Genomic DNA, 27,308 nt, shown 5'->3' with positions numbered 1-27,308 from the left:
ACTCACTTTCATTCACTTCAGTGAAGCAAACTGACTTTCTTGTTTTCCCTTACACATAACATTTCATTTTCTACCTCCATGACTTTGCACACACTGCCCCCCTGCCTAGAAAGCATCCCCTCCTCACCACTGCATTTTAGAATCTCTAGTTTCTTTCAAAGCTCAGCCCCAACATACTCAAAACCTTTTTAGATCATTCTAGCTGCTAGTGCCTCCCCCTGTCTCCCCACAACTTTGCATTTATTTTGTATACTTATTTATTTTGGGGGCTAGGCAATGGGGTTAAGTGACTTGCCCAGGGTCACACAGCTAGTGTCAAGCGTCTGAGGTCATATTTGAACTCAAGTCCTCCAGGGCTGGTGCTCTATCCACTGCGCCACCTAGCTGCCCCTGTATGCTTATTTTGATCAAATGTGGTAATGCTTGTAAAGTTATGTTAGCCATTACTCTTGTAATTTTGTATATACTTACATGTGTACATATTGTTTTCCTTGATAGAATGTAAGCTCCCTGAGGGCAAGGATTATTTCATCTGTCCATCACTTAGCATAGTGCCACATAGTGCTTGGCTCATAGTAAGTGCTCAATAAAGTCTTGTTGATTGATTGCACATGGTAGGCTCTTAATGCTTGTTGGATTTACTGCAGGCTGGGGCTATCTTCCTTTGTAAGGGTTTGCAGGCTGGGGCTATCTTCCTTTGTAAGGGTTTGCATAAATAGATCATTCCTAATGAACACATTCATAGTCTGAATGCAAATGACTTTTTCTGAAGTGCTGTTTTAAAATGGATGCCTGGCTTTCCACCACCAACTTGAGGAAGTCAGTGAGGTACAGGCACAGGAGAAACATCACTGGGATGAGATTCAAGAGGCCAGGGCTCAGCCGTGTGTAGGATTCTAGCCGTAGATCTGGAAGGGATACTGGAGGGCGCAGGGTGTAACCCTTCTCATTTTACAAGGAAGGAAACTTCTTAGCATTGTCACTTGCCTGTATACAGGACTTGGAACACTCACTCCATCTATACCACCCTCCTCCCCCCAGTTCTGTTTTCTCATTTATAAAAAGAGAAGTATGTACTGAATGACCTCTGAGCTTCATCAGAAGCATCGAGGTGGTATGGTGCTGAGGCCTGGAGTCAGGAAGACCTGAGTTTAAATCCTTCCTCAGGCATTTAATACCAGAGTGACCCCTAGGCAACTCACTCAACTTCTGTCTGGCTCAGTTTTCTCATCTGTAAAAATAGGGATAATAGTAACACCACCTACCTCCCAAGGCTGTTGTGAAGATAAATGAGATACTATTTTAAATCACTTAGCATAGTGTCTGAATATAATAGGTGCTTAATAAAAGCTAGTTCCTCTTCCTTTCCTTGTTCCTCCTTTCATAAACATTCTATGTTTAAACATTTCACATTTACTCCATTTAGTAAATGCTTTTGGTCATTCATATTACAAACACAAGTATGTAATAGTTTGTGTTTGTAATATAATCTGAATGGTTATGAAATTATTGTACAACAAATTAACAAGGATTTACTAGAGAATGCATTTGAGACTCTTTTATTTTAAAAGTCAGCTGGGTGGCCCAGCGCATAGAGTGCTGGGCCTGGAGTCAGGAAGACCTGAGTTAAAATAGAACCTCAGACACTCACTAGCTGTGTGACCCTGGGCAAATAACTTAACCCTGTTTGCCTCAGTTTCCTCATCTGTAAAATGAGCTGGAAAGGAAATGGTAAACTACTCTAGTGTCTTTACAAAAAAACAACCCCAAAATCCAAATGGGGTCACGAAGAGTTGGACATGACTGAAACTACTGAGCACCCAAAAAATTCTTCCCAGAATGGCTCAAAGGAAGTGTTGGGGTGCTTGGGTGCTTATGTTTGGGTGCTTGTACTTGGGCCCCAATTTCTCCCTAGCCTCAGAAACATTGTCCCTTGATAATCATTTAAGATCACTTGAGCCCCAATAAGGGCCAAAAACCTAAATTAATCTTTTTCTCTCTGAGTGAACTAAAAACACCCCTTCCTGTGTCAGCAAATTCCAGGACCAGATAGAGCTGATCAGTATTCTTCCTGTTTGTTATCACTGGGCCCAGGATGTCTGGGACCAGATACTCTCTTGAATAATGGGACTTTTCTTATCTTGAGTTTCAGTTGAGAACTGACCCCTCCCTAACCACTCCCTAATCCTACCCTGAATCCCCTAGTTAGCATATTTGACATATGTTTTATTGCATTTTATCCTATATAAACTTTACCTGTACCTCTCTAAGGTTGCAGGATCCTTTAAGAATCCTTGCCCACTGAAAAGTGTAACAATAAATCTTTGCCACCTTGAATTAAAGAATGCTTGAGTCTGTGAATTCATTCCAGACGACCGGTTTTGTACTCCGGCCTTTGAGGGGTCACAACCTCTCAACCTCTCAGCCCGCAACAGAAGTATTGACTGAGAGTCAGGAGAATGGATTTATCTCCTGAGGTCTCTACAATTTTATTTAGTCCTACAATTTTATGACTAGAGTACTTTAAAAAAGCAAAATGCTGAGCAAACCAAATATTCTACGTGTTTGGCACATTGTAGCACCGCAATTTTTAATTTAACGAACAAATGAATATATAAATTTGAAGATGGCTCTGAATCAATAAATATAACAAAGCTGTACTTTGGCAGAGGGCCTATGGAGGCCTGTAAGTTAGCCACTTTTCTCTTCAGTTTTCACATATTTCAAATAGGATGATTTCTGGATTTGTCTGCCTATGAATTTTTAAAGGACTGATTATGACTGTGCATAGGACGCTTTGAAAAACAGACCTTCTTTTTCATACCACGTCAAGGTTCATTTTTAATTCTTCACTGAAAACTTTGGCCAAATCTCTTTTTCTGGTCCCTTGCAACTGGCTATCATAAACCTGTGCCGAAAACATTTGTCCAAGGTGTCCCATGTGTATGGAAGACCATCTTGCCTCTTGTCCTCAGCATCTATGTCCCTATCTACCAGTTCAACTCATAGTTTCGTTAAGAAAATCTTCCAGGTTAACTTCATAGATTCTCTCCCAATAATGGGTCCTTTCTCCTCAACTCACTTGTAATTTCTCTTTGTGAGTAATGAGACAAATCTGTCTTATTTACTTCATTAAGCTTCTTGAGGCCAGAAGGTTCTGGAATTCAGAGACCTGGCAACAATTTAGAATTTTTATCAGTTTTAAAATATCTGATCAGATTTCATGTTAAACAGGCATGGACTCAAACTAGAGCAAGATAAATGCTCTTAGGGGAAAAGTAAATGTGACCTTGGGCAACTAGGCGGTAGAGTGGTTAAAGCACTGCTCCTGGAATCAGGAAGACCAAAGTTCAGATTTGACCTCAGATACTTACTAGCTACCTGACCCTGGGCAAATCACTTAACCCTTAACTGCATAGAAATGGAGAAGGGAATGGCAAATATTCCAGTATCTTTGCTAAGAAAACCCCATAGACAGTTGGTCCACAGGGTCACAAAGAATCGGATGTGACTGAACAACAGATGTGATTTGACCTTTACTAATAAATTAATACTACACTATTATATTATTATGAATATGTAATTAATATATACCAATACATTCATGTATAACAAATTTCAGAGGCAGAAGAATCAATTTACAATACATAATGATATGTCTTTATTTCTTCAACAGAAATGGTGTCTAGACAAAATTCAGTTAACACTAGCAATTCAAATGAATGAAAAGGGTTGGGCTTTTTTTTTTTTGCACAATACTGTATTTACAACGACTAAATGAAGTTTTAATTCATTAGTTCATAGCAATGCTCTTTTTTTTCCAAAAAGGTAAAAATTCTTAGTAACAGAGAATAAGCATCAACAGCCATCTCATTTTTACAATAAAAATCACAAGAAACCACAGTCACCTAGAAAAAAAAATAAGGACAAGCTTAAGAACTAGTACAATTAAATGATGCATTGAATTAAGTTACATTAATCGCATAGAATCTGTGTAAAAAGTATGTAGAAAAACACCTGATGTAACCTGTTACAGTCATTGACCAGTTATGAGAGGTACAGAGGATTATACAGGTAGATATGTGTGAAAACTGTCCATACTGTTTGACCTGGGGAGGAAGAGAAGAGGGGCTGCAGCCCCTTGCATACGCTGATAAAACCCTGTTCTGAATATGGCCTCTGAAGTTTGTAAGGCATTTATTAGAGGTGCACTTGTATTGGACTGGTTCTGGAACAAATTCTACAGGTATTCCTGGCTTCGAAATCCAAAGCGATGCTTGAAAGGAATGGTGCTAATATTAGGACAAGCACCCAACGATCCCTGCTGTGTTCACTATCGCTCTTGCTTGCTCTTGGGGTGCTCCTGAGTCAGGGCCCTCAAAGGCAGCAATAGTATGCAGACATGCCAAATACACTCTGTTCGAATGTGAGCCAGGTGGGTGGGAATCACACACACACACACATCCATACACACACCATACCACATCACACCCACACACACACACCCCTGTCTCCAGAAATGGTAGAGGTCTGAGAATCACCCTGCTGAGAGAAAACGCTTTCACCAACTCAAGTTGCTTCTACTTTTGTTTTTTTTTTTTTTCTGGGGCACAGCTCTTTTACTCCCATCAACTCCACCCTCTTCCACTCCCCCAGGGGGAGTGTTTTTTTGGCACTACATGTAAGTCTGAGTGAAACATCTGGTCTTGGTGCACTCCTGCTCACAGAGAGGGCCATTCTTTGATTTGAGGTCAATACTACTGGAATGAAAGTGAAATTCACAGAACTGTTTATTTCATCAGCTGTCGGATTTGGCTAATTACCATGTTACAACATTAAATAAAAACTACTCAAGTTGACCCCCCTCACCAAAGTGGTTTTCTTCACAAAATGGCAATGTCTTATGCTTACAATTAAAAACATGTCACTGATATTAGTTTAGTATAAATATCATCTACCATGGTGGAGTGTAGGAAAATACTATACATTTACTTTTTGTTGCAAGCTATGTTGTTGCACTGTCAGATCAATAATTTATCCCTAATCCGCCATAATAGGTCTTTTCTATATACATATATTCTTTGCACACACATACGTATGTTCATGTAGATTGGATTCTACAGCATCACGATGATGCCTGGGTCATAAAATAGTTCAGGTTGCATTATAAATACACATACATATACATATTATACACAAAGCACATACATACATACATACACACACACACACACACACACATCCTACATGGATGCTAGATCCACATAGCCTGAATCACCCTAAGGATTGCTTTGCCAGAAACATAACCTAAAACGAAAACCACAATGTCAGAAGAAAATACTAGCTCACAACAGAATATATACATTATCTATATTAAAAAATGTCCTGTGGCTATCTTCAGCAGGATCTCTAACATTTATGTGCGGCATGTAGCTGCCACAAGCAATCCCTGCTTCTGCAACAAATTCACCTCCATTGGGAAAACTTCAAAAGTAATTACTGCGCATGTATTCCCAGTGAGTCAAGGATAGAACCAAAGGCCACCCTAAGCTGTGCCAATGGTGTTTGGCTGGTTTGAAAAGACTTGAACAATTCTTAGATTAAATTGGGAAGGGGTGGAGAGGGTGCAGTCAGCAGAACTATGTAGGACAAAGATAGGGGGTGATACCTTGTGAAAGCTTGAAAAATACACCTTATTTCCAATTTTAACAGTCAGGAACCTGTACTTCATCTAAAATGTGTTGTGGATTCCAACAACAGGACGTTCTGGGTTTATTAAAGGGACTGTCTTCTTACAGGGTCATAATTGTGTGTGTGTGTGTGTGTGTGTGTGTGTGTGTGTGTTTAAAACTTGCAATTATAAAGCATTTAAAATAGCTAGAAAATTTGCATTGGACCTTTCCACAGCAGTGACAGATTTAACATTAGAGATACTTCTCCTACACCAATTAATCTAATGCAATTACTGTTGCTAGTCCCCACTCTTCTTTTAAAAAGAGAGGTAGTAGTTGGCTTACTAATCACTATGGTTAGCCTTTGTAATACTACATTTTTACTTCCTTGGGAAAACAACAATATAAGGATTAAATCCAAAAATATAGTGCATCTTAAAGCAGCATACCCTTAGAAAGACATTTAATAAATTACTTGTACATTATACAAAATAATAGTCTTCTACTGCAGCATCAACTCTGACGCCTGAGTCATCATACATTAGGAAGTCCACGGCATAAATATTAGGATGTCCTAGTAACTTGACTAAGAGTTTTTCTTTTTCTTTTCCAACCAATTTGTTCCAGAATCAGTGTGCGATGGAGTTCTGTCTTATTCAAGGCACCCCCAGAGAATGTGCAGAAACAAAATACACACTGCAAAGCATTTGAGTGACAATAGCACAATAAGCTTAAATGAAATGAGGTTTTTCTGGTGATATAGGGAGCATGGAGAAGGCAAATGAAAAGGGAACACTAAGCTGGGGTGAGATCTGCCTACTTATTGCTGTTGCCCCAATTATCGGTTGTCCCATGGATAGAAGCCACTTGGAATCTGAAGTAGATACCACTAGAACTTTGGCCATGGATAAGGGGTGGTTTGCTCTTTATTTTGGAAGGAAGAGATTTTAAAAACACAATTATAGACTTTAATTTTGTGTAAGTTGTTTTTCTCATTGCTACTTTTACCTTTTTAAAAAAATTTATTTTGAGTGGGGGGGGAAGGAAAAAGGGTAATCAATTTTTGATTTGGAAATTCTCTGTACTGCATGGGAGCCAATTCAGATTCAGTCCCATATCTAGTCCTCCCAAGTGTCTCCCTTTTAAGTCTCTCCAAATGAATCAGTAACAGATTTGATAAGCACATGGTTCAGAATAGCTAAAACCACATCTATAGCATCTGAACAATTACATGAAATCAGTTACTTCATGGGGTAAATAAATACAATTTAAAAAGTGGATCTCCAAAAGCTTGAAAAAGTTCCTCCCCCCCCCCTTGAGCAATGGTTTTCATCAATAGTTCCCATGGCAAAGGTTGGGTTAGTAGACAGTCAGGGGAGGGAAAAAATAAACAGATTTACCATCAGCGAGAACCAGGTTGGAACCAATAGCTGCAGCACAAGGTCTGTGGGTGTTTAAAAGTAACAAGAACAATAATACGCACAAAGGATGGAATGAGGTCAAGACTACCAGTTGCACATGAGTTGTTAATTGGGTAAAATCATGTCAAGAAGCTGGTGCAGACTTGGTTATTTATATACTCGTAGAACAATAAAAACCAAAAACAAAAAAGAGGAGGTCATTAAAAAAGGCAACAATAAAAATAGTTTAAAAAATACTGTCAGCTGACTCCCTCCGATAACAAAAACCTATGAAGTGATCATGTGATTCACATTTAGTTTAAAATTCTTGTTGTCACCATTGTCTCCCACAAATGAAAACCTTATGGTGAAGTAAAGAATTACTTTACAAGGTCAAGAAATTGCAACAACAACAATAACAACAACAAATAAGAAAAAAAATGAATTATCCATAGAGGGCCTTATAAAAAACTGTTTCAGGCACACACACACACACACACACACACACACACACACACACAAACCTAGAGGCAGGTCTTTAAAACGAAAGCATTTTAAAAGAAAAGTCTTTTTTTTTTTTCCTACTGTGTGAATCAACAGTTTCTGGCATCCACACATATTTAAACATTTAGAGCTAGTATTTTGTACAGAAAAAGTTAATACTAAAACATATGTTATTATGGTTTCACTTTTCGCCTACGTTTTATACTAACTTCCCCTTTTTACATGCGGCTTTAATATTGTCTAAACAGTGGCACAAAGAAAGAACCAAAAATCAGCCATTTAGCCCCCGATGACCCCTCCCACCCTAGCCCCATATCAAACCATACACAATTCTCCTCCAGAGCCAGACTGCAGCCACGGGGTCAAGGGGTGTTAAGCAAGACCAGGGCATTCATAAGTGTCCATATTCATGATGTCATAAAAGTATCATGGAGTGAGGGAGCTGATTCCTCCTCCTAAGGAAAGATGTTGAGCTACTGAGTGCCTGAAGAGAAACACTGGTGCACACCTCATGTGTAAACGTTTGCACCAGAGGAGAACATCATCCCTCTGTGCTGAGGAAAAGCTGCTCTCTTTATGCAGATGTGCACAGCCAACCAGTTTTGTAGCAAAAGAGGAAAAATGCCATTAGGAAGAGTTCTGGTATTGTCTTGTCTAAAGCCTCAGAATGAGCTATGGACATACTTGGGCAGCAGGACAGTGAAATAACCTCAAAACACAACTCAATGCACTTGGAGGAGGAAGGGAGGGAAAAAAAACCTCTTCTGCCTATGCCAGGAGGAGACTTTGGGCTTGCAACTGCACTACTGTCTCTCCTATTTGGGGCACATTTGCTTCACTGGCCTTCTGGACCATTCAAAGACCAGCCATTGGTTCAGTGGACTCAACCAATTGCTTCAATCATCTCCAGGGAGATTGGCCTTCTCAAAGGTAGTTGGGTTGATAGCCATGACTTCAAAAGAGAAGATCCTATTATAACAGAACCCTTCAGAGAATAAGTAGTGACCACCCACAACTTACTTCCTCAGGGAAGAAAACAGAACTTGGTTTCTAGACACCAACACCTGTAGAATCCTGGTGTAAAATCATGGATGGATGTTCTGTTACTGATGCATTTTTCAAGTGGGATGCCCAAACTCTCTCCCCACCTAGGAATCTGGACATCAAGCATCCATCACTAACCAGATGCCTTTAAAATTTGCTTGGGAAAAGGGAAGGGAGGGGGCTAAGGAGTTAAAATACAAAAATATTCAAGCAGATTATCATCTACAAATTGGAGGGTGAATTCATTATTTGGCAAGATTGTTTCTCCTACATAATTATCACCTGAGTGCTTTTTTAATTATCTAAAATGTTTTACTTTTTTAAACTATAAAGCAAATAATATACAGTATACTCGAGTTATACTGAAGTTACAACTTCATTTATGAAAATAGGTTTGACCCCAAACTCAGTGCAAGTGGCAAAGTTGACCATTACTGTACAGTATCTGCAAGAAAAAAAATCCACAATGCTCAGATGGCACCATTTGTTTGTGCCCAAAATTAAACAAAACAAAAACTCTGCAATCAACTCTCAAATAAGCTTTCCATGTTGATTTTTCCATAAATAAGTACAAACTGAGTAATATTGATGAACTATGAACCAAGAAAAAAATTACTGCCATAACAAGTTACCAAACTACTTCTAGCATCAAAGGCAAACAAAAAAAAAAAGAAAAGAAAAAAAGGAATGTTGGAACTTGTTTATACATTAGAAATGAAAGTTTCCAGTTTTAGGATGAGAAAACTGAGGCATGCAGGGACTTTTGCATATGGAGATATATTTTTATATATTATATATATTATATGTACAGTTTAGTTATAAAACTTTGATGTGTATAGAAGCTGTCTTCAATGAAAAAAAATTGAACATTCAGAGGAAATTCCTGAGATAGGGTTTTGTGACATGGGCCACTGAGAAAATAATCTGTGGTTGGGTCCTCAGAGGTGTTATGTCCATCCCTGTTAAGATTGAAATTAACATATAAAAACAGACAGTGTTGCCACTGTTTGAGTTCCCTGCCTGGGCAAGGGATAGCACCATTGTGAAGATAACTACGTAACTCCTGCTTGTAGGGAGGAGGAAATACTTAAAAACAGTATTGCTGCTAAGACCACTGTAGTGTGCACCAAATTCGTTCTTCTAGACAACAAATGAACTGGCCACAGGCTGACTGATGAACATTTGTCTGGGTGGGGATGTCAGGGCCCAAGTCACTATGTATAATCTTTCCTGGGCTGTTCGTCTGTTGTACATTTATCAGTCATTTCCTGGCAGAAGTCCACGGTCACTGTTTGGCTCCTTGGTTCTAGAGAGGGCCCTCTCTCTGAGTAGGTACCTTGGTCAGCAACTTCCAACCTCCTCCCAGCTGTACAATTCTCTGACACATTGTTGGGCAGCCAGGGAGTCCCAAGGGGCACAGTGCCCTGATCCAAGCAGCACTGCATGCTTTCCCCTACACACTGGGATGCTGCCAGATTTTGCTCCATGCCAGTGGGCGAAGGGTTAATACTGGTGGCTGTGGGGAGATCCACTGGCCTGAGGACAGGGCAATACCGGTGCAAGGCTTGGATTTGCTCAGGGCTCTGGATATCTCGGCAGACTTCTTGGGAAAGACAGGAGAAGTTATCTAAGAGTTCCCCCATGCATGCTTTCAGTTGGTTTCTTTCTGATAACAGTTTTTCTTTCTCGCATACCTGGGGAAACAGAACCAAAGTGAAGGTTTGCATGGAACTATGCCCCACCCAGGTAACATTTCCAGTGAACTTGTGCCATTCTGGTTTGTGTCTGTGACACCTTGCATTATAATATAACCTTCGTGCATCAGACGGACCGGGACCACATTCTGGAGATCTCATATTACTCCGTGTATACATCCAATACTTGATTAACTAGACTGCTTAGGGAGTGGTTAAACTTTCTGGTTCCTAGGTAGGAAATCAGAAAATTCTCTTTGTTTACAACCTAATGATTAAATATCTTTTTGTAATGAAATCAGTAGACTTTTCTGTCTCAGTAAGTAAAGTATACTGAACATGGTTGTTGATTATTTTTTTGGGGGGCGGGAAAGGAAGGGTTTATTAGTTAAGGATTGTGCAGTGCTTGAAGGTCTTTTATTCTCATTTTCTAGTTCCACAGATGTAGATATATTGGAAAGGCAACATGCTCATAGAAATAGCACTGGATTTGGTCCCAAAGGACCTGGGTTCAAATCTCAGTTCTGCCATTCTCTCTGTGTCCTGGGGAAAGCAACTCAATCCCTCTGGGCCTCAGTTTTCTTATCTATAAAATGAGGAGTCTGGACTTTAAGGTCCTTTCCAAATTTAAATCTGTAGTGCTGCAATTTTGTGTGGGGAGCTAGTCAGGAAATTATATATATGAAGGAATTTCAAAAAAATCAGGTTGTATTCTTAGAGAAGCAGCTGAGGCATAGTAAAAAGAGGATGGGACTTGGAAGGCAGAAGACCTGGGTTTGAATCACAGCTTTACCAACTGACAGCTGTGTGATCTGAGGCAAGTCACTTAACCTTTATGAGCCTCAGTTTCTCACCTGAAAGTGTGGATAATGTCTACTTTATACCACTGATATGAGGCTCAAATGCAATGATGTATTATAAAATTCCCCATCAGTCACAAAGTTCTTGACAACTTATTATCTTATTATGGCTTCTTGACCCTTTTTTATCAAAGTAGAACAAACACACAAAGCGAAATAGTTCTGCTAATCAAAAAATTTCACTAAAACTACATGAAAGAAGAAAAGGGCTAGAGAGGTTTTGACATACAAATAGAATTCAACAGCACAGTGAGACCAGAGATCTGATTAGATAGGATGCAGGAGGGTGAGCGTGGGTGGTTGGGTGGGGGAGAGAGAGAAAGAGAGAGAGGGAGAGAAAGAAAGAGGGAGAGAGGGAGAGAGAGGGAAAGAAAGAGGGAGAGAGGGAGAGAGAGGGAGAGAGAGGGAGAGAGAGAGAGAGGGAGAGAGAGAGAGAGAGAGAGAGAGAGAGAGAGTGTGTGTGTGTGTGTGTGTGTGTGTGTGTGTGTAATAAAGTCATATTTCAATACTCACTTTGAGGATCTATAATGTCACCAGTGTGGATACTTACTTTAATGCAGATAGAAACTATGATAATTTAGTAGATTGTTTTTTGAGAGATGCTGTGGTGGAAAAACTTCATTACCTTGTAGCTGACTTGGTAATGACTCTTTTCAAAGTAATACAGGCTAGTCCTTAGACAAGAGATGTTAGGCCTCCTCCACCTGAAGCCTTTCCAGCATGGCAGGACCTGCCAAAACCTGAACTCTCCTGGCAGTCTTTGAGAATCTAGGGCTCCCTCCATACCACAATGAAGTGTAAGAGGAGGAGGGCTTTAATGGAGGAAATTCCTTCCTCAGTCTAAAAGCCATGTTAGGATAAGGTCCAAGTACATCTACTGAATTCTGTTTGTACATTGTATTAACTCTGTGTGTACACTGAACACTCTCTAGCCCTTTCCCTCTCCCATGTATTTATAGTGAAAGTTTGATTAAACAGGACCTTTTTCTGTATACTTAATCTACATATATGATAAAGAGACCTGGGGCAGTAATTATAGATAAAGCTGTCACCAACTCAAACCAGCAGTTTTCACAACCAATATCTGTAGTTGTGGTTAAACATTTCCTCTCCCTGGGCCTCAGTTTCCTCATTAGTAAAATGAGAGGGACTGGGTTAGATGACCTATCAGGTCCCTTCCAGGACTAACATTCTATGATTATGGAATCGCTGAAATGCTCTGACTGGTCATGTCCATGGTCTATTTTGTTTTGTGAATGTGGGAATGACCTGAAGTCGACATAGTAGCTTCATTTGGGGGGCCTTTAAGAATGACTGGATCAGTATTTACAGATACAGTCAGTTATGTCTGTCATTAAATGCTAGAGGTTTTGATATAAGCCACATGACAAGTACTTACAAATGAAAGGTCTCCGCAGTTTTAGATTCTGGACTCCCCTTTCTGTACTAAATCAGTCTGTGAGAGTGGCCCCGCCTGGCTCCCCTGCCAGTGTGACAGCTCCAGAAAAGTCCTCTCCTTTTTTATGCACGCTGGGGAGCTCTTCCTTTGGGGCTGTGCCAATCACTGTTTTCTCTGGGCAGCTACCAAGCACAGCTGGATTCATCCCTTTGGCACTAGCAGCGCCTCGTTTTCTCAGCTGGTGCCAGGCTTGACAGTGGCAAGAAAGCTGCGGTGACTGACACAGCAATCTGTGTGTAGGAGGCACCACACAAGGATGGCTTACCTACCATTTGGAGAGTAAGCTTTTACACTCTGCTAGTTGTCTCCAAGCAAGGATTGCCTCAGAGAAGGGCAACAGAAAGGATAAGGAGGAAAAGTAAAAGGCTGTAGGAAGTGAGCAGACTCACAATTAGTTCCGCAGCAATTAAGTGCTATCTCTGTCAATCCTGGCAGATGGCACTTAGCACAGTGCCTGGCACACAGTAGGTGCTTAATAAATGTTTATTACCTAGTTCGTTTGATGTCTATAGGTCACTCCACAGGCTATTGGTCATCATACCCTGGGCAGACAGGGATGCCTTTGGCCTCTCGTGCCCTTCTCTTTGGTACCCTTGCCAAACTCTTCCAAATTAGAAATGGCAGAGTGTGTGTGTGTGTGTGTGTGTTGTGTGTGTGTGTGTGTGTGTGTGTGTGCGTGCGTGTGTGTGTAAGGAAAAGACAAAGGAAGGGAAGAGATTGAAAGAAGAGGAGAGGCAAGGAGGAAAAGAAGGAGAGAGGAGGAGAGAAAAGATGAATATCAAGCAAGCAGAAACCCAAGAAAGAAAATGAATCCTTATGTGGCGAATGTGAGAGAAAGGAAATGCAATCTGGCAGGCAGGGTGGCCATGTGTGTCTGAGAGATTTACACAGGGAAAGGGCACCTGCTAAAATATTTATAAATTTACCAAGAAAACATGTTTAAAAAATGAAAAATAAACAGATGTAGACGTGTAACTTGAGAGAAATACATTAGGCAAGTTTGCAAAAGCTGTGTGGAGTGTGCTGGAGACAAAGAATTCTGAGGGGGTGAATGGTGGATAGGAAGGACCCAAGGAACTTTGGAAAAGTTGGAGCTTTCTGGCCTCCACACAAAGCCTGAATCAGAGTAGGGGAATGAGCCTCTTGTGCCATGCAGAGGATAACAAAGTTTCCTGGCTTTTACCCTTAGTAGGAGGCAACCCCAGGAGAAGCTAGGGATTGGGTGACTGGAGTGATGATTTGACCAGGGCCCACAGGAAGAACAGAGCTAGCCTAGTACACCACTGATTAAACTGGTACTGTGGAGATGAGTAAAGTGTGTGGTGAGAGCTTCACATGTAGGAGAACATGTGTTTGTGTGCTACTTCCTCAACGGGGACACTGAAGCTGAGGGTGCTTTTTTCACACTGATTATAAAGCATTTAAGAGCTCCTCCTGCTTTTCAAGTGGTTTCACTTGTCTGCTTTATTTTTTTTTTTATCAAGCTACAGGCTTAAAATAAAGCAAAAGGCTGCCTGAAGCATACTAACAGGGAGATGTCATAGCAATTTTTTATGATGCAATGTTGATACATCTTTTACTTCCCAGGCTAACGCAGACATAGCCTCAGTAATGGGCTCCACTATTCAGCTCTTTGGAAATGTGGGGAAGAATTGCAGAATTTTACAGAACTGAGGCTGACTCCTAGTCTGAGGTTTGGTTGTCTTGGAAGGAAAAGGAGCTTAGCACTGTGAGTGGCAGTGAACTTTGAACTCTATTTCTCTTCACTGCAGGAGAATGAATGAGATACTCTTAAGCATGTGGAATGGGACATCTGTTTGTGAATGTCATAGAATCATAGTGTATTAGAGCTGGAAAAGATCTTATGAGATCATCTTGTCTAGACCTCTGCCTTGAATCAGGTGAGCTATCAATAGCCCCATTTATAGATAAATTTGGAAAAAAAATTATTGTTATATAAACAATGAAGGCCATGGGACACTATTAGCATTTTGTACACATACAAACACCTGAAGCTATAATTTGCTTTTGGGCCATTATTTTAAAATAAATGATCATAACCCTCTCCTGGATGCTGGCCTCTTTACTTTGACATTTCCCTTTCTTCTTGCCCCTACTATCCAACTTTTCCAGCAATCCTGGAGATTTCCAATTGCAAAGCAAGAGGACAGAGTGTCCCAACTCACCAATTTCCGTATTTCACATTCTAAATTCTGAATGCAGTCTAGTTTCCTTTTGCGGCAGCGTTGAGCTGCAATTCGATTCTTGCTACGTCGGCGAACGTCGTGAATGAACTCTAACTGTTCTGAGGTTAACTTGTGCATCTTTATCATCATCTGGAAGTCGTTTCTTGGAAGATCTGTGATTTGATCGACAGGAAAGGGAAGTTTGACCTGAAACCAAGGATGAAGATCATTAGCTATTGCAGCATGACTACTGTATATTTCTAACAGATAGAACATCCTCCCCAAAACGTCACTGTCACCTTCATGAGGTTACCAAATTAGTGAAGAGAAGTTCGAAAATGAATCTCTTGCTAGTTTAGAGGCTGAAGTGAGGGGCAGCAGCTTCACATTTTTAAATATAAGGGAATTCCAAGATTTAGGTTAAACATAAATAGCTAAGGGAGAACACAAAGCAACCACAAACACATATGCTGTGTTTGATTATCAGGACAGCCTACTGAAGAAAATGATGCTGAACAGACTGGAATGAGTAGAATTTTCAAATGACATAGCACTTTTATCCTAATCTACTCCAACAAGTATTTAATTAAGCTCTCAATAAGTACATAAGGCAGTGAGAAAGAACACCCGCCCCAGTGTCAAGATGGCCCAAGGCTCAAGCCATACCTCTGACACGACCTGGGTGTGACATTGGTGAAGTCCTTTCCCCTTTCTAGGTCTCAGTTTCTTCATCTACGAAACAAGAGGTTTGGACTAGCCTTATGATGTTATGATCCTTCCCTTAAATAGTTTCTATTTTACTGTGGTGACATAACCTGTACGCAGGAAGTACATACATGATCAGGAAAGGCTTCATCTGAGCCTTGCATGAAACGAGGGCATTCTAAGAGGTGGAGGTGAAGGAGAAGATGCAATTCAGGCACAGGATACAGCCTGTTTAAAGGCAGAGAGGAGGTTGAGTTTGGAGAACAGAAATGAAGGCCTGTTAGGGCTAGAATGTATAGTGAAGCAGAATAACGTGAAATAAGTTTCATTAATACTACTTTAAATGGGTTACTCAAGTAATCCTTATGAAATCAGTAGCCAAATGCAAAGCATCAACTAAGGTAAATGCTTGAGCACCAAACAGTTGAATAAACAGGCGCCCAACAATGTGTTGCAGTTAGCTTATACCTGCTTAAGATCTGTTTGTTAAATTTCTATACCTAGGAAATTGGCAAACACTACAAATCAGGGTTTATTATTTTTTTGATTGTAATAGAGTGATGGAGAAAATGTTAATAATGCAAGATAAACTTAAAAGTGTGTTCTGTGTACCTTCCCCCCATCCCCACCCCCAAATTGATCGTACAGCATTTATTAGCACATCCCTGCAGGTATCTAACACTTCGGAGGAAATGGAAGGCTTAACCTCCTAGTTCTTTCCTCTGGGGCCAAGCAGAGCACCTCATTGTCTTCCACGTGTCAATCCCTCAAGTACTTGAAGACAACTAACATTCAACACTCCTGCTCTTCCAAATCATCTTTTCTCCAGGCTAAATATCCCCAGGTTCCTTCAACTGGTCTCAATATGGCCTGGTTTCTAGTCTCATCACCGTCCTGCTTACTGTCTTCTGGGTATAATCCAGTTCACTAATATTCTTTTAAAAAACATGTCCAGGAGAACTGTACATAATACTTCAGTTGTTGTATGATCAGGGTAAAGTGCAGTGGACTTTATGACACTGGACACTAAATCTCTATGAATCTGCCTCCAACGCTGAAGCACTATGTGGAAATTTGAATTGTTTATCTCAACTAAATTGGGACTACCATTCTAGCCTGCCAAGACTTCTCTAACCCAATTCTGTTGTCTAATCTGACAGCTATTATTACCAGTGAAAGACAATCATCACTCCCTACATATATATAGTATTATATAAATGCTATGTATTAGTTACCATGAGCCTCGAGGATCAGCTTGTTTGGTTTTTGTGATAACTCTGGTACGTAGGTAGGAGGTACAACTCACATTGCCCTCATTTTCGTGGATGGGGAACTGAGGCACGAAGAGGCTAAATGACTAATGGGATCAAAGGATTTAGAGCTAGAAGGGACCTCAGAGACCAGCCAGTCCAACCCTCTCATTTTATTTTTATTTTAATATTTTATTTTTTTTCCAATTACATGTAAAGAAAGTTTTCAACACTTACTTTTATAAGATTTTGATTTTCAAACTTTTTTTCTCCCCTACCCTCTCCTCAAGACGGCAAGCTATCTGATAAACATATTTCCACATTAGTCGTGTTGTGAAAGAAAAGTAAGAACAAAAGGGAAAAACCAAGAGATAGAAAAAAAGAGAAAATAGTATGCTTTGATCTGCATTCAGACTCCATAGATCTTTCTCTGGATGTGGAAAGTATTTTCCATCATGAGTCTTTTGGAGTTGTCTTAAATCATTGACTGTATTGCTGCAACCCTCTCATTTTATAGATGAAGATGTTGAGGCCCAGAAGTAAAGTGAGAGGCCCAAAGCCACACAGCCCCAAGTGGTGGGGCTGGAAGCAGAGCCTTGGCCTTCTGCCTTCAACTCCAGTGGTCTTTCTGTTCCAATATGCTGCATGCCTGCTCGCATATGTGCAAACGTCAGGCATCCCAGGGTTTTAATTCTACTGGGTGCATTGGTAGACTGGTACTACATTTCCTAACTATTTTTTTTTCTTGCCAGCCAAGGCAGTTAAATTTTTTCCCCCCGTAAAGTTAGAACATAATCTCCTAGAGGGCACAAACTCTTTTCTCTATATTCTATAAAGTATCTAGTTATTACAATACCCTGCCTGGAGGGATGCTGATTGAGGAAGACGGGGATAGGAGTGGGACTTGTGATTTCATGGGCAGCTGGGTGACACAGTAGGATAGAGTGCTGGGCCTGGAATCTGGAAGACTCATCTTCCTGAGTTCAAATATGACCTCAGGGAATTACTACCTCTTTGACTCTTGGCAAACCAGTTAACACTGTTTGCCTCAGTTTCCTCATCTGTTAGAAGGAAAAGGCAAACCACTCCAGTATCTTTGCCAAGAAAACCCCACAAGAGGTCACAAAGAGTTGAACACGATTGAAAATGACTTAACAACAACGAAGGCAGCTCTTGGTGAGGGAATCCCTCTACCAATGCAGGTTGAAACATCTGAAACTTCCAGTCTCAGACAGTTACCTAGCATCTTGAGAGGAAGTGACTTGCTCAGCGTCACATAGCAAGTAGGTCAGAGTTGAGAGAGGCAACGTTGTGAGGTAGACAGATAAGAGAACTGCCCTTGTAGTCAGGACTGCCTCTGAGTAACTGATGACACTCTCCTTAAAGTTCTTCCTTGATGCCATGTCAAGGTGTGGAGGTGATCCTCCGTCCTTAAAGGCAGTAGAGTGCAATCTCTAATGGCTGGAAAGATTTTGATTGGTGGCATGGCAATGTGTGTCTGCCTACTGGGAACTGGCCTGACTTAAGTACTGAGGGGCACATTACCAGGAAACTGGCTGCCTCGTGATCAAGTTTATTGGCCACAGCAACTTATCAAGACCCTCTACTAAAGGATGGAGGAGCTGCAATGTAGGTCAATGGAGGATGTATCCTCACTGATGAAATAATGGCTCTTCTGAAGTGCAAAGATCAAAGAATCCTGATAAAACTGAATTCAACAATTTCACAAACTCACAATTTCATATACTAGCCTCTTTTTTTTTGTTCCTTACATATTGAAGTGTTCAGATTTGTTCATGACCATAAAGTTCATCATAAAAAATGAAAATAAATAAAAGTGAGTTCATACAAAGCCAAGTTTGGCAAAAGCCCAAGGGAGAAGGTTCTCCATGCTTCACTAGTGAAGGATTCAACTCTGAAAACAGACTGTGGCTACTTAATATTTACTAACCCCTCCCCCTCCCCCAATAAGAGGCAGCATGGTGGAGTAGAGAGAAGGCTGGCTCTGCAAGTCAGAAAGCTAATGCTTGGGCAAGCCACTTAACTTTTTAATGCCCAGGCAGCTCTTTAAGACCATAAGCGAGAGAATGAAGGAAAAAGCATTTCTTAAATACTATGTGCCAAGAACAGCACTAAGCACTGAGGTCACAAAGAAAAAAAAATAAAGAGCCCCTGTTCTCAAGGATCTCACTCTCTAAATGGGAAGATAACACATAAAACAGAGGTCAGCTGCAAGGCTGACACAGAGGTCAGGAGACACAAGGGTTCAGCGACTGGGCAGATGCCAAGGCCCAAGGGGCTCTTAGGTTACATAAGCAGGTTGGATGACGGTGCCAGGGGACTGAAGGGCACAGAGGCAGTTGTGGCACATGGACAGAGAAAATGCACAGTCAGCAAATACCCTAGAGAGTTTTAATAGCATAGAAAGAGCTCTGGACCTGGAGCAAGGAAGACCTGAGTTTGAATCTGGCCTCAGACATTTACTGTCAAGATACTTAACCTGTTTGTTTCAGTTTCCTCAACTGTAACATAGGGACAATAATAGCACCTACCTCCCAGGGTTGTTGTGAGGATGAAATGAGATAATATTTGTAAAAACTGCTTAGCACAGGGCTTGGCACACAGTAGGCACTATGTAAATGCTTATTCCTTTCCCTTTCCAGATGGTAAGGCTAGTGGTCTTCTATGTCACTGGAAGGATGACTAACTGATCTGCATGAGTGGAGGAAATTTCCACACTCTCAATTCCTTATGTTAATGAAATCACAGGTAGGGGCTCTTCTCCCTCTTCCACCCCCATTCCAAACCCAACACCTGCTACATGTTATGATCTTAGACATCATTCAAAACGGGCTCCCTGTACTCTTAGAAAGAGTTCATGCTATTAAAACTTTCCAGGGTATTTGTTGACTGTGCATTTTCTCTCTGTTAAGCCAACCAGAGCTGCTGGCTTATTTCTTGTTCCTTAAGGAAATGAAAGCCCTGCACCCATAGGCCAAGAAGCAAAACTTGGTTACATACTGGAATCTTAATCCTCATTTTAGAGTCTGTCAGGCCTGAATTACCCAGTAGATGGCACTAAACACCCAAACTTCCCTCCAGCTACAGACTCCTTTCTGAACAAATGGGCTAAGGCTCCCATTAACTGTCACAGAAAAATGGATTTACCTGGATTTCCCAAATTCCTGAAAGAGAAACCCACTCCTCCTTGGTATTCAGAGGCCGAAGTATCACATCTGGAGGGCTGTTTAAGCAGCCATTAACTCTAAACTAAAACCTATTTTCTTTGTTCCTTTCCACCTCTACACTGACATTAGAGCTTGTTAATCCTTGGGCCCGAAGTGATCACTTGATTTTTCCTTCCCTGTGTGTAATTTCTTTCTTTGTCAATTTATATCACAGCTAGGGCCAAGGTTCCCAAAGCATTGGCTGACATATCTACTACATGGCAAACTTTGTCCCGTTGCCACCTGTGCAATTCTGGCCCTGAGAAAACATAATAATAATGGGATGTGTCATCCCAGAGTTGTTGGGTGCAGCTCTCATTGGCAGAACAAAAGGCTCCTCGTTACATATACTTAGACTGACCTTATTCCTGGGTGCTGTGTCTCCATAGGGTTAACTAAAGATATCAAAGAATGTTTGATTGCTCCTTCAGACCCTTTGGACAACAAACATAGCCCGCTCAGATCCCAGACTGTGCCTGAAGTCCAGAGTTCTGGGAGACGCACTCATGTTTCAAAATGGGGGTTGGAAGGGGAACCCTTTGCAATGTGAGTGTTAGGTTTTAGCTCCTTAAAAAAAAGTGAGTAAAACAATTTTGATTTTGTTCTAAAGCACCTTTATTTTCAGGAAAGAAATGTACCTGCAGCTCATGACACGGGGAAAAGTCAGGAGGGGCAAATGCCAAGGGCCAAAGTGTCTGTAAACAGTCAGACACTGGCTCTCAAAATCTGGAGAAACAGGCTGGGGGCCTGAGAGCAGAGCTCTTGTTCTGAAATGTTGTAAAAGAGAAGTCACTATCCACCCACAACATAGCTACTGCAGCATTAGCTTGGGTTTCAAAAGGGATTGGAGGGAAGGAGACTCAACTCAACTCAACTCGATTTTCCCATATGAAAATGTATTTCTAGTGTTTGTTCAAAAGATATCTTCCCTTTTGAGATGGAAAAATGTTACAGTAAACAAATGAAACATTCCTAAGGTATTCTTGATATTGCCTCCAGATCTATTGCTTTTTTGGCCCCTGAATGTTATTACACAGCAGGCACGAAGAGGCCTTTCTTTCAGAGTGGAAATAGCCACCTAATCCTTTTGTTCTCTTGGGGAATCTGGGGTGAAGTGCACTTGTGGCTTTTACTTACACACACACACACACACACACACACACTCTCTCTCTCTCTCTCTTCTCTCTCTCTCTCTCTCTCTCTCTCTCTCTCTCCCTCCTGCAACCCTCAGAAGTGGCTGCAAAACCCCCCCCAAATAATGTCACTGATTTTTAGGCAAAATGAAAGACAAGTACAGTGTTTCTGTTTCTCCCCCCACCCCTTTTCTGTGCATTATTATACCCAAAATGGACTCATGAAAAGACTTAACACCTTATTTACTGTCTCTCCACACACTTATTCTTTTCTGGCTTTTATATCACAGCAGTGGCTCAGATTTTAACTCACTACACATTATAAATACTGCAATCCACTTAACGCCACACACCAAGCACTCCTGAACAGCCTGCTAGCACCACATCTCTTCCCATTTATACACCACCAATCCAAATATACCATCAGATAAACAAGCTGCATATAAAATACACTGTGCTTCTGGTTTGTGGGTGTTCATTCTTGTATCAGTGTCTGCATTACGGCATACAAGCCCTCTGTGCAATGCTCTGGATTTCAGTGGAGTCCCAGACAGGCTGGGGCAGTCCCTGACTCAGCAAGGGAAAGGCTTTGCCGAGCCTGCTCATTCTTTCCAGTGTCATTAGCTAATGTCACAGCTTGCATCACTCATCGCTGCTGGCTCTGGCCCTGCCCTGACAAGGGATTGACCCCATGGAACGGATCTGAGGAACAGCTCAAGCCACTGGATCCGAGCTGACAAAGGAGGGGAAAGATTTCAGGGCCGCTAGACACTTTGGAGGCTTTTGCTCTCAAAAGATTAAGAGTGAATGGCGGCTGGCAATCCGCTTGGTTCACTCTGACCCCCAGGTGCTAGGGACAAGGTGGAAACTTTGAAATGTGAAAATCAAAGAGGCATCACTGTGTGCTAAGTAGACAGCAGGATCCCAGGGAAAGGGGTTGGGGAAATTGGAACACTCACTCTCCTTCCTGACCCAAAAGAGATCAGCTGCTGGCACAGTCTTTTTAGAGCTAACACTAGCACCACACCATTGTTCTTGAATTATCTGATACCAAAGAGACACCCAGCTCCTAGTTTGGGGTGCCCTTGGAGCTCCTGGGTCCTTACATCTGTTTTCTCCTCTAAGTACGTCATTTATTGTACCTCATAAAAAAGACAAGGGCCTTGTTTTTTTTCTTAACAGTGTATGAGGGAAAAAGAAACAACAACAACAGCTGATATTCATGTAACACTTTAGGGTTTGCAAAGCCTGATGTCCTTCCAATAACCTCCCCTTCCTAGGGTCCATTTTACCTATATAGTATATACACAGCCCACCTGGATTTAATGGGAGACTAGGGCATAACTACAATCTTTCGACAATGCCAGAAAAAAAAATGACTTTTCCAGAAAAAAAATTACATAGTAGAAGGCTAATTTGGGAAATTTTTTCATTCCTAAAAAATAAAATAAAAAAAAATTCAGACACATACCAGTTCAGATGTTTGACTAAGAGCCCACATGAAAGGGAAAGGTTGGAATAGAGGGATGCTGCCCTCATATATCTAGATGATGCCTTTAACTTTTCAAAGCACTTTCACTCACATCTATACTCTCATTTGATCCTCACAAAATCCTGTGAAGTAGGCAGGAAGGGTATTATTATCCCCATCTGACAGAGGATCATAGTCTCTGTGCTGAAACAAGTTTTAGGGCTAGGTAGCTTCTATAGGGAGAAGGGCATGGCAGTGCTCTCTTGTAAACACTTTTCTTCCTTCTTCACTTCCTTCTTCACTGCCCTCTTCCCTCCCCCAAATGTTGCTCATGTAGGTGATTTACCAAAATACTTCTATAGTGCCCTCTGTGTAAAGGGAATGAATACAATGGGCTAGGCATTGACACCTGCGTTTCTGCTCTGGTTCTGCCACCAATTAACTGTGTGACCTTAGGTAAGTCATGCATCCTCTTTATGCCTCATAAATAGATAGGTGGATAAATTTAATTGAATCTCTTACCTGCCTTGGCTACCTGATAAGGTTCTTCTGAAGATAAAATGGAAAAATAGATGTGAAAGTGCTTTAAAAAACTAATGGTTCCATTTAGATGTAATGTTAATATTATCATTCCCAAGGAGTACTCCTAATCCTCCTTCTCATGGTGTTTCTTTTATCCTTCATGTAGCATGCTTTAGTACTGCAGAGACTAAGAAATCTTCATCTGAACAGGGTCTACATAGAGTAAAAATACAATGCCAGCTAGAAATATATGCAGCTGAGGATATTTTTTCTTTTTAAATAGCAGATTAGTCACAGATACAATTAAAAAAATCCATATATATGTATATATATGTGTGTATATATATATATGTGTGTATATATTTCTATATATCTATATCTTTTCTGAGGATCATCCTAGTTGTTTTTTCTTTTGTGTGTAGGCAATGGGGTTAAGTGGTGTCAAGTGTCTGAGGCCGAATTTGAACTCAGGTCCTCTTGACTCTAGGGCCAGTGCTCCATCCATTGCGCAACCTAGCCGTCCCTCAACCTAGTTGACAGGAGTTTGGCTACAGGGGTATGGATATTTTGGCAATTTCAATTTATCTAATGAATTAAAGGAAGGTTGTATTTTGGGTCAGTAGGGGGAGTATGCATTCAGATGAAATTATAACTCCCTTAAGTGTTGTTGTATATATACATATAGATCACTGTATGTGTATGTGTATACTCACACACATATACATATACATGTATACAATACACATGCCCACCTGATTCAACTAAGTATAAAACAAGAGCTTGGGAAGTCAGCATTTTGTGTGTTGGGGTTACCTGGGAACCCACCTTTTTCCTTTAGCATTTCAAGTCTTACTCGTTAATTCTGGTTGTCAAGATAAATCTGCTCATTTTAATGTTAAACAGCTAGGGAGTTCCTTTCTCTCTCTCTCTCTTTGTGAAAAACTTTAACTAAGGTAAAAGTCACAGAACTAATGAAAAAAGCCCTCACAAACATCTTCAGATTTAAAGGACCTATGCCTTTATGACAGTTTTGGTTACTGGATGTCTAAATGAGCCTTCTCTCTAGGACTGGGCTGAATTCCATGATTAAATTAAGTGTCTGGACAAAAACGTTATAATAATTTGAAACTTTCAAATTTAAGATTGGTTACTGATCAATAAATCATGATGTTAAAAAATACACAGGTATTGGCAGCATCATTGTGTCAAGGCAAATATGGTTTATAAGTGTTCCAGCTGACTGGAAGATTTCTCTTTTCATTATTTATAAATTAAAAAAAATTTTTTTGGAAAGTATAAACACAAATTATATTCTAAAGCAAGATATTGAAAAAGAGGAGGAGCTATTTCAGATTATTATTACAGCTTGACTGATCATTACTTCTTAAAAAATTCAATATGTCTAGTTTTATTGCCGTTGCTATATCTTAAGGCAGCTGAACAGAGGAAACATCCCCATTCTTGTTGGTAGCATTAAGTGCCAATAAATGACTAACTTCTCTTTTGAGAAGTTGGTGGGGTAAAAGGAGATTTATGTGAAATTGGCAGCTTCTTAAGTATATGCAGCCACTATAAAAACACAACCTTTTTAAAATAACTTTCTTAAGGAAGGAAAAAAAAGGAAATTAAAAGCTGTTTGCCTTTTTTTTAACGTGTCCTTTTCTACAGCAAATCACTCCTTCCTTATGCCGGGGTTCCCCAAATCATTATGTTGATAAACTGGACATTAAGTCAACAGTTTCACAAAATAGAGGCTCTATCAGACCCAGAAAGAAAGAGACCGAAGAGAGCAAGAGGGAAAGAAACCCTTGACCTGTTTCATAAAACCTCCATTCACTCAAGGTCAATGTCACATTTAACTGTGGACTGACTCTAGTATGGATGGATGAAAAAGCCTTTACTAAATGCTTACTATGTGCCAAGATATATAATCCAAGTGACCCTGATGCATTCAGCTGGGAAAAATTCTCCTCACTTCCTATTTATTCAGCTAACTTATTTTTAATAATTTTCCAATACTCTTTAAAATAATTTAAAAATTTTGTGAGCATTACAATTATTAATTAATTTATTATTAAATAAAATTGAAATGATTAACAATTTAAAATAATTTCCTGCTTTTGTTTTATAGGAGCAAAGGGGCAGAAAACTAGAAAGCAATGCAGGTGGCAGGTGACTATTGGCAAAGATGCCTTTTACAAAAGCAGGTGATTGCAGGAGATCCATTTTCAAAATCCCACATCAAGCTAAAAACTTCATGGCCTTCTTGCAGACTTCATACTGGCTGAGTGATTCAACCTCACAACGCTTTCTGAAAAGACATTCCCTCCCTGTCCCCCCTCCCTCAACTTAATGGAATTTCAGCTCTCTGATTAAATTAATCTTCCCCAGCCCTGTGACCTATGCCTTCAAGATCCAGAGGTAGTCTGTGAACTCTAAGGGATCATAAGACCACAGATTTAGAGTTTTAGTCCAACACCCTCATTTTTCAGAGGAGGAAACTGAGGCCACAAGAGGTCCAAGGTAACAGAGATAGTAAGTGGCAGAGCTGGAATTCAAACTCAGCATCTGTTCCATCCCCCTACCCCGACTGGCACAAAGGTGAACATCCCATTGTTTCTACATTCTTCCAATTGACAGCTGAGGACAAGACCCACCCATTGGTTCTAAGGCAGATAGCAAGCCCAGGAGGTGGCTGGGCTCACCTGTATTCACTTCAGCACCAATCAGCAAAACGATCCAAACCAACTACCAAATCATGACACATACTATCTAAGCATTTCCCTACGACCTTCTTAGCAGATTCGTCAGAGTGGAAAAACATGGGGTTCTTATTCTTCTTCCTTAGTCCTCTTACCTCTCTGAGGTATCTGGTCTTGACCCCAACCTCATCACCTATCACATTGAAAAACTGAATCTCTTCAAGTATAAGCATTTCAATTTCAGTGTTGGATGAAAATCAAGAGCTCAATTCCACTACCCATTAAATCTCATTTCCTATAACTGATAGAGGGAATATTAAGTGACGTCTCTCCCCCTCAGCGTTATGTTTGACTGTGTGTTTCTGGCGTCACCTTGGGAAATGGGATCAAAGTAGGGACAGCATAAAAGAGACTAAGAACCTTTAAGCCCAGCTCCAGGGTCTTCTGTTTATAAGCACAGCATAAAGAAGACCTGAAAACCACTATTGTTTAACAGGGATAAATTTATCCATGGTGTGGATATTAAGAAGCAGCTATGGATTAGTGAGAGCTGAACTTGGAATCAGAAAGACCTGCAATCAAACCAAGGTCCTTTCACCCCAACTCCAACGTGCTCTTTATTTAACCACTTTGCTTGTTTGTATATTAAGAGGCAGACATGGCTAGAGAGTCAATCTTGGATTCAGGAAGGCCTAGGTTCAAGTCCTATCTCTTCCACATGCTAGTTGTGTGATCCTGGCCAAGTCACTTAATTTTTCAGTTGCCAGGCAACTCTCTAAGCCTATAAATTGCAGAGTAGATGCTGATCTATACTGGTAGAGGGAATTTTATTAGTGTAGGTAATTTCCTAAACTAATGAAATCACAGGTCTGCTCTCCCCCACCCCTAGCCCTCTGCCCCCTCTGAACAACTCCTAGTTTCAATCAATCTTTATTAAAAAAAAAAAAGCAAACTAAATGACCTAAAATGAATAAATATTCTTTTTTGAAAGAGGACTCATGCTTTTCTTTAGGCTGGGGGTGGAGGAGGGGGAGTATGAAGGCACTTATATAACCCAGCTGTTTAAAGATTATGGGGCTGTGGTAGAATTAACCAGGACTACCTAGGTCTCCCTCCCTTTTCCTCAGTTTAGGTAAGGCTAGTTCTTTCCCTAAAAGGCAAGAAGGCTACTCCCAGGATTGGACTGCTAAGGCTCAAGTCTCTTAGTGGTGAGAAAGGAAGCAGGGAGAAAGGTGACATTTGAAAACTCAATCAATAAACATTTATTACGTGCCTGTTATGTGCCAGGAATGTGCTAAACACTGGGAAAAAAACTTAAGAACTATCTCAGTGAAATCTAGATAGATTTGCTTTTACCATTAGGCTATTTAACTGCACTTGTTGGATATTTGTTTGTTGTTGTTGTTTTTTTAGGCAACTGGGGCTAAGTGACTTGCCCAGGGTCACACAGCTAGTACGTGTCAAGTGTTTGGTCTGAGG

General features: G+C 40.6%; 1 protein-coding gene across 2 annotated transcripts in view; it reads right to left on the bottom strand.

Moving 5' to 3' along the window:
* Positions 1-3,633: 3,633 nt before the first annotated feature.
* Positions 3,634-27,308, bottom strand: part of BACH2 (BACH transcriptional regulator 2) — a 412,299-nt gene continuing 388,624 nt past the window's right edge. For both annotated transcript variants that reach the window (XM_020963049.2, XM_020963047.2), the window contains 2 exons: positions 14,820-15,026; positions 3,634-10,314 (listed from right to left, as the gene is read on the bottom strand). In XM_020963049.2, coding sequence (XP_020818708.1) covers positions 9,835-10,314; positions 14,820-15,026 — 687 coding nt within the window. In that variant the 3' untranslated portion in view covers positions 3,634-9,834. The remainder of the gene's footprint in view (positions 10,315-14,819; positions 15,027-27,308) is intronic.

This window comes from Phascolarctos cinereus, unplaced genomic scaffold (assembly GCF_003287225.1).
Source record: "Phascolarctos cinereus isolate Bilbo 61053 unplaced genomic scaffold, phaCin_HiC Scaffold_5;HRSCAF=322, whole genome shotgun sequence".
Classification (NCBI taxonomy): domain Eukaryota; kingdom Metazoa; phylum Chordata; class Mammalia; order Diprotodontia; family Phascolarctidae; genus Phascolarctos; species Phascolarctos cinereus.
Note: the sequence above shows the minus strand (reverse complement) of the source record. Positions and strands in the feature narration are given on the sequence as shown.